Source organism: Schistocerca gregaria, chromosome X (genome assembly GCF_023897955.1).
Source record: "Schistocerca gregaria isolate iqSchGreg1 chromosome X, iqSchGreg1.2, whole genome shotgun sequence".
NCBI lineage: Eukaryota > Metazoa > Arthropoda > Insecta > Orthoptera > Acrididae > Schistocerca > Schistocerca gregaria.
In genome coordinates, this window is record NC_064931.1 from 39413789 (window position 1) to 39429320 (window position 15532).

Sequence of the window (15532 nt, forward strand, 5' to 3'; positions counted from 1 at the left end):
GAAAAAAAGTCACACTTTTCAAGATAACACTTGAGTCCTGCATTGAAAAAGAGTACACAAATTGGCAATGCATTCCTCTGGTGTATGACCTGAGATGATAATATCTTCAAGGTAGTTTGAACAGAACAGCACTTGACCAGTCAACTGTTACAGGTAACACCGAAAAATGGTGGGTGTGGAGGCACTGCTGAAGGGAAAATACAAATACTTGAGCAAGCCTAAGTGTGTATTAACAACAAACACTTTCTGTGATTCATCATGTAGTGGTATTTGCAAATAAGCATCATGCAACTCTATCTTAAAAAAGTAATGGCCTGTGCCAAGCCTGTCCTTAAGTTCCTCAGGGCAAGGCAATGGATGAGTGTCAATTATTGTCTGTGGATTGACTGTAGTTTTGAAGTCAACACAAATGCATATGCAACCAGAAGGCTTCGGCATCAAAACCAAGTGACTTGTCCACTGGTTAGCTTGCATTGGAGCAGTCACACCATTGTGTTGCAATTCTTTTAATTCACTGGCTACTTGGTCTCATAAAGCAATGGGAACGGGCCGAGCCCAGAAAAACTTAGGATGTGCATTGTCTTTCAGGGTAATCTGCACTTTTCCAAGACTATCAGAAAAGAGTTCAGGAAATTCCTTAATTATTTTAATTTTTTTCTTGGAATTATCCTTTCTGGAAGGTTCTTGTGTTTGTAATGTTTGTATATTCTGGAATATTTGATGTTTGCATAAATAGCTGCACTATTGATCCAGGAGGTCATTTCTATTCTGGCTGGACAGTGGTGTTTGTGATAAATGTGCATTGAATGCTAAGTGTTGTATTTCAGTGATGATTCTGGTTTTGAATTTGGACTTGAGTGTGGTTATGACATACATTGTATGATTCTAATTATGACAAATAAACTTTCAGATTAATCTTACCACTGTGGTAAGTCATAAACATTAACTCAGAGAAAATTAGAGATTATCAAATTCATCAGTCATACAGTTGAGATAGACAAAGAGTGCCAAGAAAATTTTGGTATGACAAGAAATCTGGGAGCATTTTCTCAATTTATTTATAATTATTTAACCTTTTGCATTATTACCTATTAGGTATTTAATTTTCACATTCAACAGAAGTTATACCAAAGTATTTTACTGCTGGTAGAATCACGATCAATGAATTTTGTACAACATTGTATTTTCTAAATGATGTTACAGCCTCTAGAGACAATTTTCATTTCTTGTGTTGTACTGATTTTTAGTATCACACTGTGAAACATTGACAAATTAAGAAAATATTTATAGATTTTAAAAATGCAAACAGAAATGGCAAGGTTAAAGTACCTCATAAATGGGGCAAGTTTGCCAACTATGTTAAAACAAGCACAAATTGCCAATAAATAAGAGATAAAAGAACATTTAAACCATAAAATCTCTAAAAGAATATTTGAACTTTGAAAGCTGTTTATTGGAAAGGTTTGTTCATGTAAAGATTCAAAACATTAGAGTAGGCAGTTTTAAACCCACACTCTTGAGACTGAAATTCTGGGAAGTAAAAACTTTTCCCACTGACAGTCATTCAACGACATGAATTGTCAAGCTCTCTGTCTCCATAGGATCTAAAATGACTTCTTTGTGAGCCTCTTCTTCCTCTTTATTGCTCAATGTAGCCTGGTGGCTTCGTGTTTTTAAATGGAGGCATTTTATTTTCTGAGATTCAAAGCTGAATATTACCTCTTTCACCCACTTTGCCACTGCTCATTTCCTCACAAACCACTGCAGAGACAGTAAGTTGCAGAATAATATCATCATAAATTTCATACCTGTGGGCATCCAGCTTGCTGCTAATGTGTCATGTAATTTTAACAATATATGAAACAAAATAATAAGTGCATGATCTGAAAAAAGTGCCAAAATGTAATAAGACTGAGATAGTGTTGGTTGGCAAAGTTGTCACATTTTCACAAAGCTTCTTTGTGTAACATTGCCAAGTGATATTACTCGAGATAAATGAAACATAATATATACCTCTAAAAATGATTCTGACAGACAATTATATGCAAAACAAGTCGTTTTTACTAAGGTGTAAATAAATGAGCAGGGCGATTCACTCTTGTAGACAAGCAGAAAATCATCTTTTCCAAGGTGAAAACAAAAATTTCAACAAGGAATTGTTAACATAAGTCAGTGCTGAAAATACATAAAATGAGCATTGTTAAACCCTTTTGTGTATGGTTAAAACAGTGTTTTGTATGTTGGTTTGGTCAGGAAGTAGATAGAGTGCTAAAAATAATTGTTTTCAAACAACGGCAAAGTGGTCCCTTATTACAAAGTTGCCCTATTTGGTATCTGTTATAGTTGTTTTTATCAAAAATATCTTTCCTTCTCAGTACTCAAACTTTATCTTGCTAGAGCCTTACAATGAACCCGTAAGTTTCTGCTCACCTATTATTGCTTATTTTAAAGATACCATCCATGTAGCTAACAGCGTGTCGAACCATTGTAACCTAATGTTCTAATAATTAATCTTCAGGGAATGCTTTCCTTCACCATTTTACAAATAATTCAGTTCAGTTATATTTGATAAGGTTCAAAATGCAGCTTACAGGAAGCTAGCTGAGTAAAGCTACCAAATCTTCTATGAACTATGATACAGTGTTTATTGTTTTACAGGCAGGAGAATTATAATACTGACACAGAGAACTTCTGATTTCTAACTTTTTTTATCAGCACGTAGTTGCCTAAATTATTTTCAAAAACATCTCTACAAGCATCACAGGGTACCAAATCCACAGCTTTTAGCAAAAGCACTCATGTTGTTTGTCTGCTGCTGCGGCCTATTAACGCTAAATTTTGCTGCATTGTCCTAACTGATATGTATGTCATACATCTCACATTTATTTCTGTGGTTATATTTCATGCAGTGTTGCTTATCTGTTAGCACTGACAACTGTACACAAACACCACTGCTCTTCTTCATTAAGTGAAGGCTGTTGGCCATTGCATTGTCTGTAGTGAGAGGTAATGCCTGCAATGTATTCTCAGTGCACTATTGACACTGTGGATCATGAAATATTGACTTCCTTGATGATTTCCTAAATGTAATGTCCCTTGTGTCTAGTTCCAACTATAATTCCACCTTCAAAGTCTGTTAATTCCCATCATGCAGCCATAATCACATTTTAAACGTTTTCACATGAATCACCTGAGTAGAAATGAAAGCTGCACCAGTGCACTGACCTTTTATACCTTGAGTATGCAATACTACCACCATCTGTATATGTGCGTATCACTGTCCCATGACTTTTGTCACCTCAGTGTAATTAGAAAAGTATTACCTCTTACAATGTTGAAATTAGAAAAGTATTACCTCTTACAATGTTGAGTAAAAGAGCATTCTTTTATGTACCAGAAATAAATTCTTTGCTGTTAGATGTCAATAGCTAGCTGAAAGGTATTTCTTAGCTGAAAGGAATTACTTCAAAGTTTGTGATAATTATTTTAGTTTTGATGAGATCTCTTCATTAATGCACATAATTTTCAAAAGTGTGAACTATTCTTTTATGTAAATGTAAGTTGTGTTTTATTGAATTAAATAGATTTTTTGCATACTGATACATAATATTTCTTTTGAATATATGTTTGGCCATACCTGGGAACTGTGTAATGCTATTCCAAAACAGAACAGTTGGTGATAAATACAGTATTCACAACATGGTCCGAATTCACACTAAGTCTTGGTTAAAAAACTCTAAAAATCTCAGGCCACATATCTCAAAACATATTTTGTTTGTAAAAGTATCATGTCATTTCAGTATTCTTTAGAAACATTGATTGAATGTCTTTCAATTCTACTCAAATTTAAGTAACCAAGACAGAACTGGAATATAAATAACCCCCCCACCCACTCGATACCCCCCCCCCCCCCCAAAAAAAAAAGGACCAGTTCATTCCAGTTCTGCGTCTTAATCATCATACATATTCCACAAGCCGCGGTAGAGGGTACCTTGAAACACTACTATTCATTTCTTTTCCTGTTTCACTCTGAACAGAGTGTGGGAAAAATGACTGTCTGTATGCCTCCATATAAGTCCTAATTGCTCTTATCTAATCTTTGTTGTCCTTATGCAAAATGTATATTGGTGGTAGTGGAATCATTCTACAGTCAGCTTCAAATGCTGGTTCTCTAAACTTTCTCAATAGTGTTTCATGAAAAGAACATTGTTCTTCTTCCAGGGATTTACATTTGAGTTCACAAAACAGCTCCATATACTCACAACTTGATTGAAACTACCGGTAACAAATCTAGCACCCCTCCTCTGAATTACTTGGATGTTTTCCTTTAATCTGACTTGGTGAGGATCCCAAATACTCAAGTAGTACCCAAGAATGGACCACACTAGTGTTCTGTATGAGATCTCCTTTGCAGATGAACCACACTTTCCTTAAATTCTCCCAATAAACTAAAGTTGACCCTTCCTCCTTCCCTACTACCATCCTTATGTGCTCGATCCATCTCATATTGCTTTGCAGCATTACACCTATTTGTTGGTCTCCCAATGCTTCCAGTTTATAAACTGTACCCAACAATGGTTATACCCTTTTAATGTGAAAGCTCTCTGATAGAATTCTCAGATTTCTTACTGCAATTATATCCCATTTTAAAGTAACTCAGTTCTACTTTGGCTCATTTTGACCAAAATTAAATGCACCTCTCCCACTGTAATTCTTTCTGAAATATATTTCAGTTTGAAACAGAAATTTGGCTGTTACTCCAGAAGGTTATTACTATATAGCAGTAAGTGAATGAAATTCAGCACAATAGCACAAATACTCCAAAAAGTTATTATTAAGAAATTTATATTTTCCCAATCAGTGTAAAACTTTATTCTTAATTATTTCTCAAATAAGTGCTAATTTTCATTCAGGATAATAATTTACTGTCAATGTTTCAGCATTTTTGTTTGCTTGGCTGTAATTCTTTTTTCACAGTTTGCATGCTTCTTGACAATCTTGTTTAAGCTTTGTATGGATATTTTTATTTTGGTGTAATCTTTATTTCACAATATTGCACATAATCTTTTGCTGAGACCACTGTGATAAATTCCACAATAATTATATGGAAATATCTTTTTGAGAGTATAATGTGAATGAGAGAAACTTTAATGGTAAAAGTTATCATTTATCTCATTCTTACAGGCAGTTTGAAACTAAAGAACGGCAATTTAGAGGACAGCTAATGAGTTTGGGGACTGTTCTGCCTTTACTTCAACTGCACCTTCTTCTCTGCTCATCCTTTTCTTCATCAGCAAACAAGTATCAGTTTTTAGATCTAGCTTATCCTATGATGGACAGGCTAGCCGCAGTATCACAGCTTAGTCAGCCTCTAAGGTTTGTATGTAGAATTTCATAAGTCTTATAATGTCACATTTCATTTAATATTTCTATAAATATCTTGTATAATAAACTACACTACATTCTTACACACTCTTTTTGTTTTATTGTATTAGTACGTGCACATATGTGGTTATGCATTTACTTCATGTGTATGGATGTTGAGAAGTACTGTTTGGTTTTGCATGTCTGTTAGATTACTTTGTATCCTTTGATGATGATTGTGGAAGAATTTCTATACTTTTACCCATTCACCAGCTTTGATTCATTGACTGTTTTTTGGGAAACATGTTTGTTGTAACTATGTAGTACAAGAGACCTGTCCAAAGTGACCCAAATATGGCTTTATTTATGAAGCACTCAGCTACAATAGAAAACAGACTTGTGTGAATCTCCTTGTGAAAGTAAGAGCCTACAGTATATCAGACCAGCTGTGTGGCTGTATTGAAGAGTTTTTAGCAAACAGAACACAGCATGTTGTTCTCAATGGAGAGACATCTACAGATGTTAAAGTAACCTCTGGCGTGCCACAGGGGAGTGTTATGGCACAATTGCTTTTTACAATATATATAAATGACCTAGTAGATAGTATTGAAAGTTCCATGCAGCTTTTTGTGGATGATGCTGTAGTATACAGAGAAATTGCAGCATAAGAAAATTGCAGCGAAATGCAGGAGGATCTTCAATGGATAATCACTTGGTGCAGGGAGTGGCAACAGACCCTTAATATAGACAAATGTAATGTATTGCAAATACATAGAAAGAAGGATTCTTTATTGTATGATTATCTGATAGCGGAACAAACACTGGTAGCAGTTACTTCTGTAAAACATCTGGGAGTATGCGTACGGAACGATTTGAAGTGGAATTGTTGGTAAGGCAGGTGCCGGGTTGTGATTCATTGGGAGAGTTCTTAGAAAATGTACTCCATCAACAAAGGAGGTGGCTTACAAGACACTCGTCCGACCTATACTTGAGTATTGCTCATCAGTGTGGGATCCGTACCAGATCGGGTTGACAGAGGAGATAGAGAAGATCCAAAGAAGAGTGGCGCGTTTCGTCACTGGGTTATTTGGTAAGCGTGATAGCGTTATGGAGATGTTTAGCAAACTCAAGTGGCAGACTGTGCAAGAGAGGTGCTCTGCATCGTGGTGTAGCTTGCTGTCCAGGTTTTGAGAGAGTGCATTTCTGGATGAGGTATCGAATATATTGCTTCCCCCTACTTATACCTCCCGAGAAGATCACGAATCTAAAATTAGAGAGATTCGAGCATGCACGAAGGCTTTCCAGCAGTCGTTCTTCCCAAGAACCGTACGCAAATAGAACAGGAAAGGGAGGAAATGACAGTGGCACGTAAAGTGCCCTCCATCACACACCATTGGGTGGCTTGTGGAGTATAAATGTAGATGTAGATGTAGATGTAACAAGATAAACTACATTGATGTGAATGGCACACTGGAAAGACACATGAGAGAGACCAGTTAATGCTGTTCCGTGCATATATGTGCATGAGTTGCAAGCACATGGCATGATGGAGACCTTTCCATGTGAATGCCTACCACAGGTGACCTACAGCCACCGGCCTGTGCTGATCACTGATACAGTTGGTGGCTGATTCACACACACACATGTGGCAACACCACACTCTTCCTATATGCACTAGTTGCAGGATATAACACATCTCTCCCTCATGCAAGTGGATGCCCAGGTGATGGAGGAAACTCCACTGGCCAGCTAAGAGACACATCCATCAGGTCCAGAGCAGCAGTAGCTGGTGTCGATGGATGGATAGGAACGATGTGCTGGGTGGCCATCAGAAAGTAGAGCCAGACTGCACAGGGCCGTAGGTTCAGCCAAGGGCAGTGGGCTTGTGCGGTGCCCGAAGACAGCGCCAGAGAAAAGGAAGCCATCATGACATTGTCATCAGCAGGCAAGTCCCAGTGCAGGGATGGCAAGGTTGGACCCATTGGTGTCGATGGCTGATTTGATAATTGGAGAAGGGGTTGATGGACATGGGCCAACTGGAACAGCAGGCTGCAGCAAAAGACCCGAGGCCAGAGATCGACTGACACTCAGTGCCACGAAGCTGGACCCCAGGGAGGAGGGCAGAGGGCAGTCCAGTGGGCTGAGGCAACAGTGGCCACACCCGAGAGCCTGTAGCTTCCGATGGTGAGTGGGGGCACAACTGATCAAGGTGGCGTGCCACCATCCCCATTGACCATACAGATGTCACACAGACAGGGTCTCTGGGGTGGATGACAGTAGCCAGTATCCACTTGGGACACTAACCACGCCCTCACGCCCACACTGGCGAACCTGGCATGAAGTGGCTGAATGGATCTGACCACAGCAGTTGCAGCACAGGCTGCAGAAGGTGGAGCAGCATTCATGGCTGCCAGCCATGAAGCAACTCAGCCAGGCTCTGCTTCCCCATAGGCGTGAAGTGATAGTTAGGTCCTCATGAAATGGAGAAGGGAGTCATCCAGAGAAGAATCCACAACAACCTTTTTTTGTGTTGTTCTGCCTTGTCATTTGGTTGAGGGAGGAATGATGGAGCTGTAGCATGATGAATGCCTTGATGGGAACAACAGTTGAAAGTGAGGAATGAAGTGGGGCCCATTATCAGAAACTAAGGTACAAGGCGACCTAGCAATACAAAAAAAACCCTTAAAAGCATACAAATTCTGACCTCAGCTGACAACGATGCTCGCCAGAGAATGTAAGGAAACTGGGAAAATGCATCCACAGTTAGGAGCCAATAGGGATTCAAGAAGGAAGCTGCAAAGCGTACATAAATGTGTTCCCATGGCTGGCGCTGAGCAGGCCTAGGGGACAGAGGTGCCTGGCAGTCGTGCGTTGTCAGGCACACTACTCACAAGCCGTGACAAAATGAGCACTGTTGCCATCAGTCCTTGGCCAAAATACATGTCTCCTAGCTAACAGTTTAGTGCATGAATTTTGCAGGTGATCAGCCATGGAGGACCCCATGACAATATCATCAAGATAATTAATGCAACCCAGGACAGGCATAATCAATTGCTCTAAAAGTCTTTGGAAAATGACAGGGGTGCTAGCCACACCAAAAGGAAGGCACAAACATTGATAGATACCAAAACGAGCATTCAAAACCAGAACTCACTGAGACTCTTCAACCACAGGAATCCATAGATACACTTCAGACAAATCAATTTTAGAAAATACCGGTGACCCAATCGTTTCACCAACAGTTCCTCCTGTTGTGCGAAGGATATGTATACATGATACACTGCACATTGTCAGTAGTACTGAAGGCATCAAAGATGCAAAGTTTCCCCAATGGTTTTCAAAATTTAACCTACAGAGATGACCATTCACTAGCCATAATAGGATGCACCTCTCCTAGAGATTGGAGTCTGTTCAACTCTGCTTCCACTTGATCTTTCATGATGACAGAAACAGTATGCACATGACAAAAATGAGGCCAATCCATGTATTTTGAAGAAATATGAGCAGAAAAATTCATAGCACATCCTATATCTTCTGAAAACAAGTCTGAATACTCCTCATTCAGTGTTTCCGACTGAGAATGTGGTACCTGATTGGAAAAAGATGAACTGCATCACTGATGGAAAATCCAAATGCCTGAGATACGTCCATCCCAAACAAGTTCTGAACATCAGCATCAGCAATAACGAAAAATCCAAGGGAGCGAACCACTGACTAGTAGGAGGCAGGTGCAGTAAATTGTTGCAACAGTGCAATGCACTGTTTTTTATAACAGACCAGCTTCAACATGACCAGTTTCAACAGCGGTGAGCCTAAACTCACACTGATTTGAGTGTTCAATAATGCCAGTGCAGCATCTATGTCGATCTGTAGACAGATGATATGGCAAAAAACACTTAACTCAATAAACAACTTGGAAGAAGTCCCAAGCATTGGAGTCACACGGTTTATGTCCATGTCCATATCCTGAACAACCAGCCGATGAATGACACATGGAGGTGATGTGGCCTTTCTTCAGGCAAGCATTAAAAGTAGTCCAGTGCTTAGGGTGCACTAAATGTTTATGCCAGACAAAGCAGAAAGAAGAAGATGGAAACTGAGAATACTGATGCTGGTGTTATGGCAGTTGCAGCTCCTTTGCCCAAGCTTGGTCAGCTCAGTGCTGTCCTCACATGTATACTGTCGCCACTGCCACTCCCTCAGGCAAGCTATCTGTCGTCCTAGTGCGCATATCATGTGATACTACTCCCACATCACCCCACAGTCACAGGATATAACAGTGATTGACTGTAACAAGTGTTTATTATATTCTGTATATTAAGTTATGAGTTCCTTGGACACTGTATTCATATTGTAATGACATTTTGGTTAAAGGATAAGCAATAAATTTAGATTAAGAGTGATGATAATTGATGTGCAAATTCTGCATTGCATGAGACAGGGAAGAGGCCTATAGTGGACATTGGTTCATTGTTCAGTTTTAGAAATTTTATTTATATATGTTACCCATTTTTGCAATTGTTCAGTAACCGAATATCAGCATCATTAATTAATTGTCCTTTGTGAAACAACATGTTAAACATGATTGAACACTAGTTTTCATGTTTATGTTGACTATTTTTGGGCCCTACTTCAATAACCAGTGTTAGATGCTAAACTTTCTAAACTGCTAGTCTTAGCATACATTAATGTTTTTGAAAATTGCAGTACAAAGATGGGCCCGTGTGACTGAAATGAACTTTATACCGCAGTTATGTACTTCTGAACTGCCAAATGATTAGAATTACATAATTGTAGATGGCCTTTGAATTTAAGATTTTGATGTAGCATAAAGGCCAAACATTTATTGTACAGGTTGAGGAGTGTGATGGATGAACATCAGATTGGAGACAGCAAAATAAAGTTAATTAAAACTTAAGATATATTATCATTCATAGAATACAGAAAGGGCTTTTCCCTGGGATGGAGCAGGTGGAGGTTGACTGCTAGTGCAGGAGTTTGGATAAAGAAATGAATGTAGTAGGGAATGGGAGAGGTGGTGGCTCATGTTCGTGGGACAGGTGGCTGAGCCCCAATAAAAGACATGACCTTGAGCACAGAGCAGTGTGAACAGATAATATTTTGCATCTGGTGGCACACGGTGTTGTATACTGCAATCTCCTCCTGAGGCTGTGTCCATCACAGCTGACATTTGTCACCAACAACTGAGACATCTTTCAGTTGCAATGTAATAAAAATGGCCAACAGAACTGCAGCAAGTGTTGCTACTATATGGTAATGCACTCTGCTGATTTCAAAAATAATAGTGTCCAGGAGTTTGCTATCCTTCTGGCCTTGTGACCTCAAATGTTTACCTTTTCCACTCCTTATCGAATAACCATCAAGAAAATTCCTTTCTGGATGAAAATTCACTTCAAATCTGGCTCAGTGACATCTTTAACTCTGTATGAGTAGGTTTCTACTACAACATGGAATCCATAAACTATCTGAGCATTGTCAGACTATTTTAGATGATGTTAGAGAATATATTGTGATGACTGATTTCTCTTTCATATTTACTGGCTCTGAGCACTATGGGACTCAACTGCTGTGGTCATTAGTCCCCTAGAGTTTAGAACTACTTAAACCTAACTAACCTAAGGACATCACACACATCCATGCCCAAGGCAGGATTCGAACCTGCGACCGTAGCAGTCGCACGGTTCCAGACTGCGTGCCTAGAACCACGAGACCACCGCGGCCGGCTTTCATATTTACTCTTGTGTTCTGTGTAGTAATGGAAAAATGCCACTGCACTAATACAACAGTATTTGAACTTACCATGATGAAAGTCTATTTTAATTAAACATAGAGTAAATAAGTGAGCATGCTTAATTGGCATGAATTAGTAAGGTATTATACCTTTTGGACTTCAGAACAGTATGTGTTTAAGTGCTGGCCTGTGTCATAGCCAAGTAGTGTGGATATGAAACATATGGACTGGATGCCTAAATAATAATAATAATAATAATAATAATAATAATAATAATAATAATAATAATAATAATTTATTCAGTGCAGCTAAAATTGTGTGTTTACAAAAACAAAATATTATGTCAGCAGAAAAAGACTTTATCAAAGTATGCAGCAATACACATTTTTCACCCTTGCACTATGGGGTACTGGAAGTAGTGAGAAAACTTATGATGGAGAAGTTTTCTTAACATTTATGTACTGATTTTCGATTTGGTTACTTGTGATTCTGTCACAGAATAGCTAAAAAAACTAACCTCCATTTAGAGTGGAAACCAGAGCCAATGCAGACTTCACTTTATAACGTAATCCTGTTTCTTCGGAGCTAGCAAAGAGCTGTGTCAATTGTCTCTCCCTTGTTGCCCTACTGTTGACTAAGACAAATAAGTTGCAACATAAATAGATGAGAAACTACAGTTTCAACATGGAACAAGCTTCCTGGACAGAAAACTATAAATTTGTAACCCGATGTTGCATTTTAAGTGAAAAGTCACTCAGATTGTTGAATGGAAATGGCAAGAAAATATTAAGGGAATTTATCAGGATAATTTTTTGCCATCCAGGAAGTAATTTGATAGTCTCAGTAGTGCCAAACATACTCTGCATAGTTGAGATGTTTTATTTGTACTACCAGCAGGAAAAATATGTTTCCGTAGCAGATGTGCTTGTTGAGAGTGCTCGGTAGTGACTACTGTTTGCATCTCAAAGATGTGGCTGCTGCGGGCTGGGATATTGAAAGTATAAGCCAAGGAGTTTTATTCATATTTCTGTGCTGAGGTTTAAGGAATAGTGTGTAGTTACTTATAATACTCAGATGCACAGACTGCAAACTAATTATTAGAAATCAAAAGTGTCAAAATTATTTTTCTTTTTCTGTCTTAAGTGTATTGAAAACTGAGAAGTTAATTCACAAGACATGATCCAGACTTTGGAGCATCTCCATTGGTTATATTGTATACATAATGAGTGGACAACACATCTTTTGATCATTATGGATGTATAAAATGTTTTTCTTAAGAATGCTGTCATTGCCACTAACCCCAGCGCAGATGAACACAAATGAGAAGCGTACAACACAGCATTGATTGCAAAATGTGAACATCCACAGGAAGACTTCATAAGATATTAATAACATAAAGTTCCTAATTACAAAAGTCTGCTGCGCTAGTACCAGAGAAAGCCAGATCAGAAAGCTGTGAAGAAATGAAACCAGCATGTGTGTATAATGGAAACTCAGTTCCAGGTTCTGCTAACATGAAAGGACAAGCCGTTATCATCAGTATGTGCAACAAGGAACTCAAAACATTGACAGTAATATCTAGAATAAGTTATTAATAAGCGAAACTGTCAGTTGGCTTATAAATACTACAGGACCTACAAGTATCAGCTACTCATAATGATTACAATATAACTGCTACTCATGCTTTGTCAATAAAAGCGAAAAGTGCCTAAGTTCAAGGTGCTCTTCAAATCATTCACATACACTGCAAGTTGTATGACATAATGTATTTTCCTGCTAGTAGACATAATTGTGTTGAGCAAAAACACACTGCATATAGGAGTGGACATGGTCCCCAAGGATACGTACATACTTGTGTTTATCCATTGCACCTTCCAGAAAGACGAGATCACTCAGGGAATGCAAACAAAAACATTCCCCATACTATAATGTTTCCGCCTCCAGCCTGAACCTTTCCAACAATCATTGCAGGGTGTTTGACATCTATCCTAAGGAGTATAAAACATGATTTGACTGAAAAGACAACCTGTTGTTATCCACTGCACAACTAGTAAGGTACTGGTGTGCAAATTCCAGCCTTCATCACTGACGAACAGCAATCAGCATGGGTGCATGAACTATGCGCCTGCTGCGGAAGCCTATATGCAATAAAGTCTGCTGAATGGTCAGTGAGGAGACACTGTTTGTAGCTCCTTGGTTCATCTGGACATTCAGTTGCTCAACAGCTGCACATCTATTCGCCCATACATATCTCTGCAGCTATTGTTAACTCCTGTCATCTTTGGGCCTTGGTGCACCACAGTTGTCTCAGTACTGGTTTTGGATAGGGCCATTTTGCCTTGCATAGTATACTTTAACCATGTCAGCAGATGAACAGTTTACAAATATATCCATTTTGGCATGGGCTAATAAAGCAGAAATTGACAGGGCAGCACTTCATGTCCTGTTGAACTTTGATGGACGGCAAGGTATGATACGATTGGTGTGATAACTATGGGTTACCACAGTCCACCCCTCATGTTAGGGTGCATGCAAGCCGGTGTCACCCCAGCCTTTGTTGGATGCGTGTAAGCCAGTGTCACCCCAGCCTCCGTCCCTCATTGCATGTGGCACACTAGAACCCCAGGAAGGTAACATCCATGTCCTCTGAGGTGTCATAGACAGGAGGGCACCACACTGCAAAAATCTCCCTGTTGCTTGTCCTGTATTGGAGTACAGGGCCTGAAGTGACAATGACAGTGAAGGACCCATCGTGGGTGGAGCGGCAGTAGACAATGGATGGGAACTTTGAGTAGGCATTGATGAGCACCTTCTTGGGAAGGGCTGGTGAAGTCAAAATGGATACACTCCCTGGACTGTGATGGCTCCAGCCAAGAGGAATAATGTTTCTGGGGAGTGGCCTGATGACTTGCACATGTAGAGCACACAGCAATTAAATGTTCAATCTCGTGGTCTGTGCTGGGCCAATAGACATGGGGGTGGTCCAACAACTTCATGCGTGAGGTGCCTCAATGATCCTGATGCGGGAAACTAAGAATGTTGTTCTGGAGAGATGTGGGAACAAACACACATGGAACAGCATTGTCTGTGGATGACGACAAAAGAACATCATCAATGAGAGAGTCTGTATCTCAGCAAAAAATAATAGTGGATGGGATCTGCTGTACATGCAGGAGGCCACTCAGGCCACCCATGCTGAAGATATTGGTGTGCTTGACAAAGAAAGGAGTCAGTGGCGATTGCTTGAATGATGTGAGAACTGCTAATCAGAAATCCATCCCTGTATGGCAAGCTTCCTCAGTGACATAAGAACAAAGTAGTTCATCTTCATCAAAACTAGGGTTGGGTCCCATCGGCAAAGGCAAAAGAGCATCTGCATTTCAATGTTGAGCCATAAAGGAGAAATGAATCCCATAATTGTACCTACACAGGGTTCAACGTTGCAGTCTATGGGCTGGCAAGTGTGCCATAGGACTAAAAAGAGACTGTAATGGCTGGTGATTAGTTACCAAGTGAAACTTAACATGATCACTTGTGTTATAACACGCAAAATAGACAACACCAGTAAATAGATAATCACTTTAATATATAAATTCCTAAAGCATTCAGTACGGAGAGTTTGTACATTGCCAGGTCAATGCCAAATTAACAAACAGAGATTCTTGAATGGAGTGAAGTTAGCTATTGCATGGAACATTACAAAATGATGATGAAAACACTACACTCTAAGGTTAAATAGACAAATATTAGATGTCTCCACATGGTGGCACTAGGCAATGTCTGTGCACACCAGTTGGAAGGCCCGTACTGTCTGAAGGTGCTGCCCCTGGTGGCTGTGCTTTGTTGCTGTGTACTGGTGTGGATGATCAAACAACAGATCTCTATGTAACTCATTTAACTATTGATGGCTGGGATATAGATTTGCCTTTATGTTATTTGATGCCACAATTTTAATACTGGTATTTTAAGTGTTATAAATAGCATTAAGATACATGAAGAGTAATTGAAAATTGAAACTGACAGTGCATAAAAAATTACTTATCAGCAGTTCTTAGGGGTTGAAATATGACATTTTTCAAATACTTAACAGCTGTGGGGCCCAACCTTCACTAAATATATTGTGTGATAAAGTTAATAATAGGTACATCAGTTGGTTCTCAAAGAAATTTGTCAATTGACTATAAGGAGTTGGTTAGTAGTAAATCATACAAGATCATCTTAAACTGTACTTTATTAGTTACTAAAATAGTATGGTTGGTCAGAAGCTATGAACATATGTCTTGCTGAGTAATTGACATATTTCTGGACAAAAATGAGTGGCTTTAAATAAGTGGTATGACTGTTGGTCTTTCAGGCTACTTTAAACTTCTGCTATGTGCTGAAGATAGCAGACATAATCAATATGTCATCACAAGC

At 39.1% G+C, this 15532-nt stretch overlaps 1 protein-coding gene across 4 annotated transcripts in view; it reads left to right on the plus strand.

The window, feature by feature from the left end:
* LOC126298626 (uncharacterized) overlaps positions 1 to 15532 on the plus strand; it is a 489726-nt gene that overhangs the window by 253821 nt on the left and 220373 nt on the right. For all 4 annotated transcript variants that reach the window (XM_049990033.1, XM_049990034.1, XM_049990032.1 and 1 more), the window contains one exon: positions 5185 to 5376. In XM_049990033.1, the coding sequence (XP_049845990.1) occupies positions 5185 to 5376 (192 nt within the window). The remainder of the gene's footprint in view (positions 1 to 5184; positions 5377 to 15532) is intronic.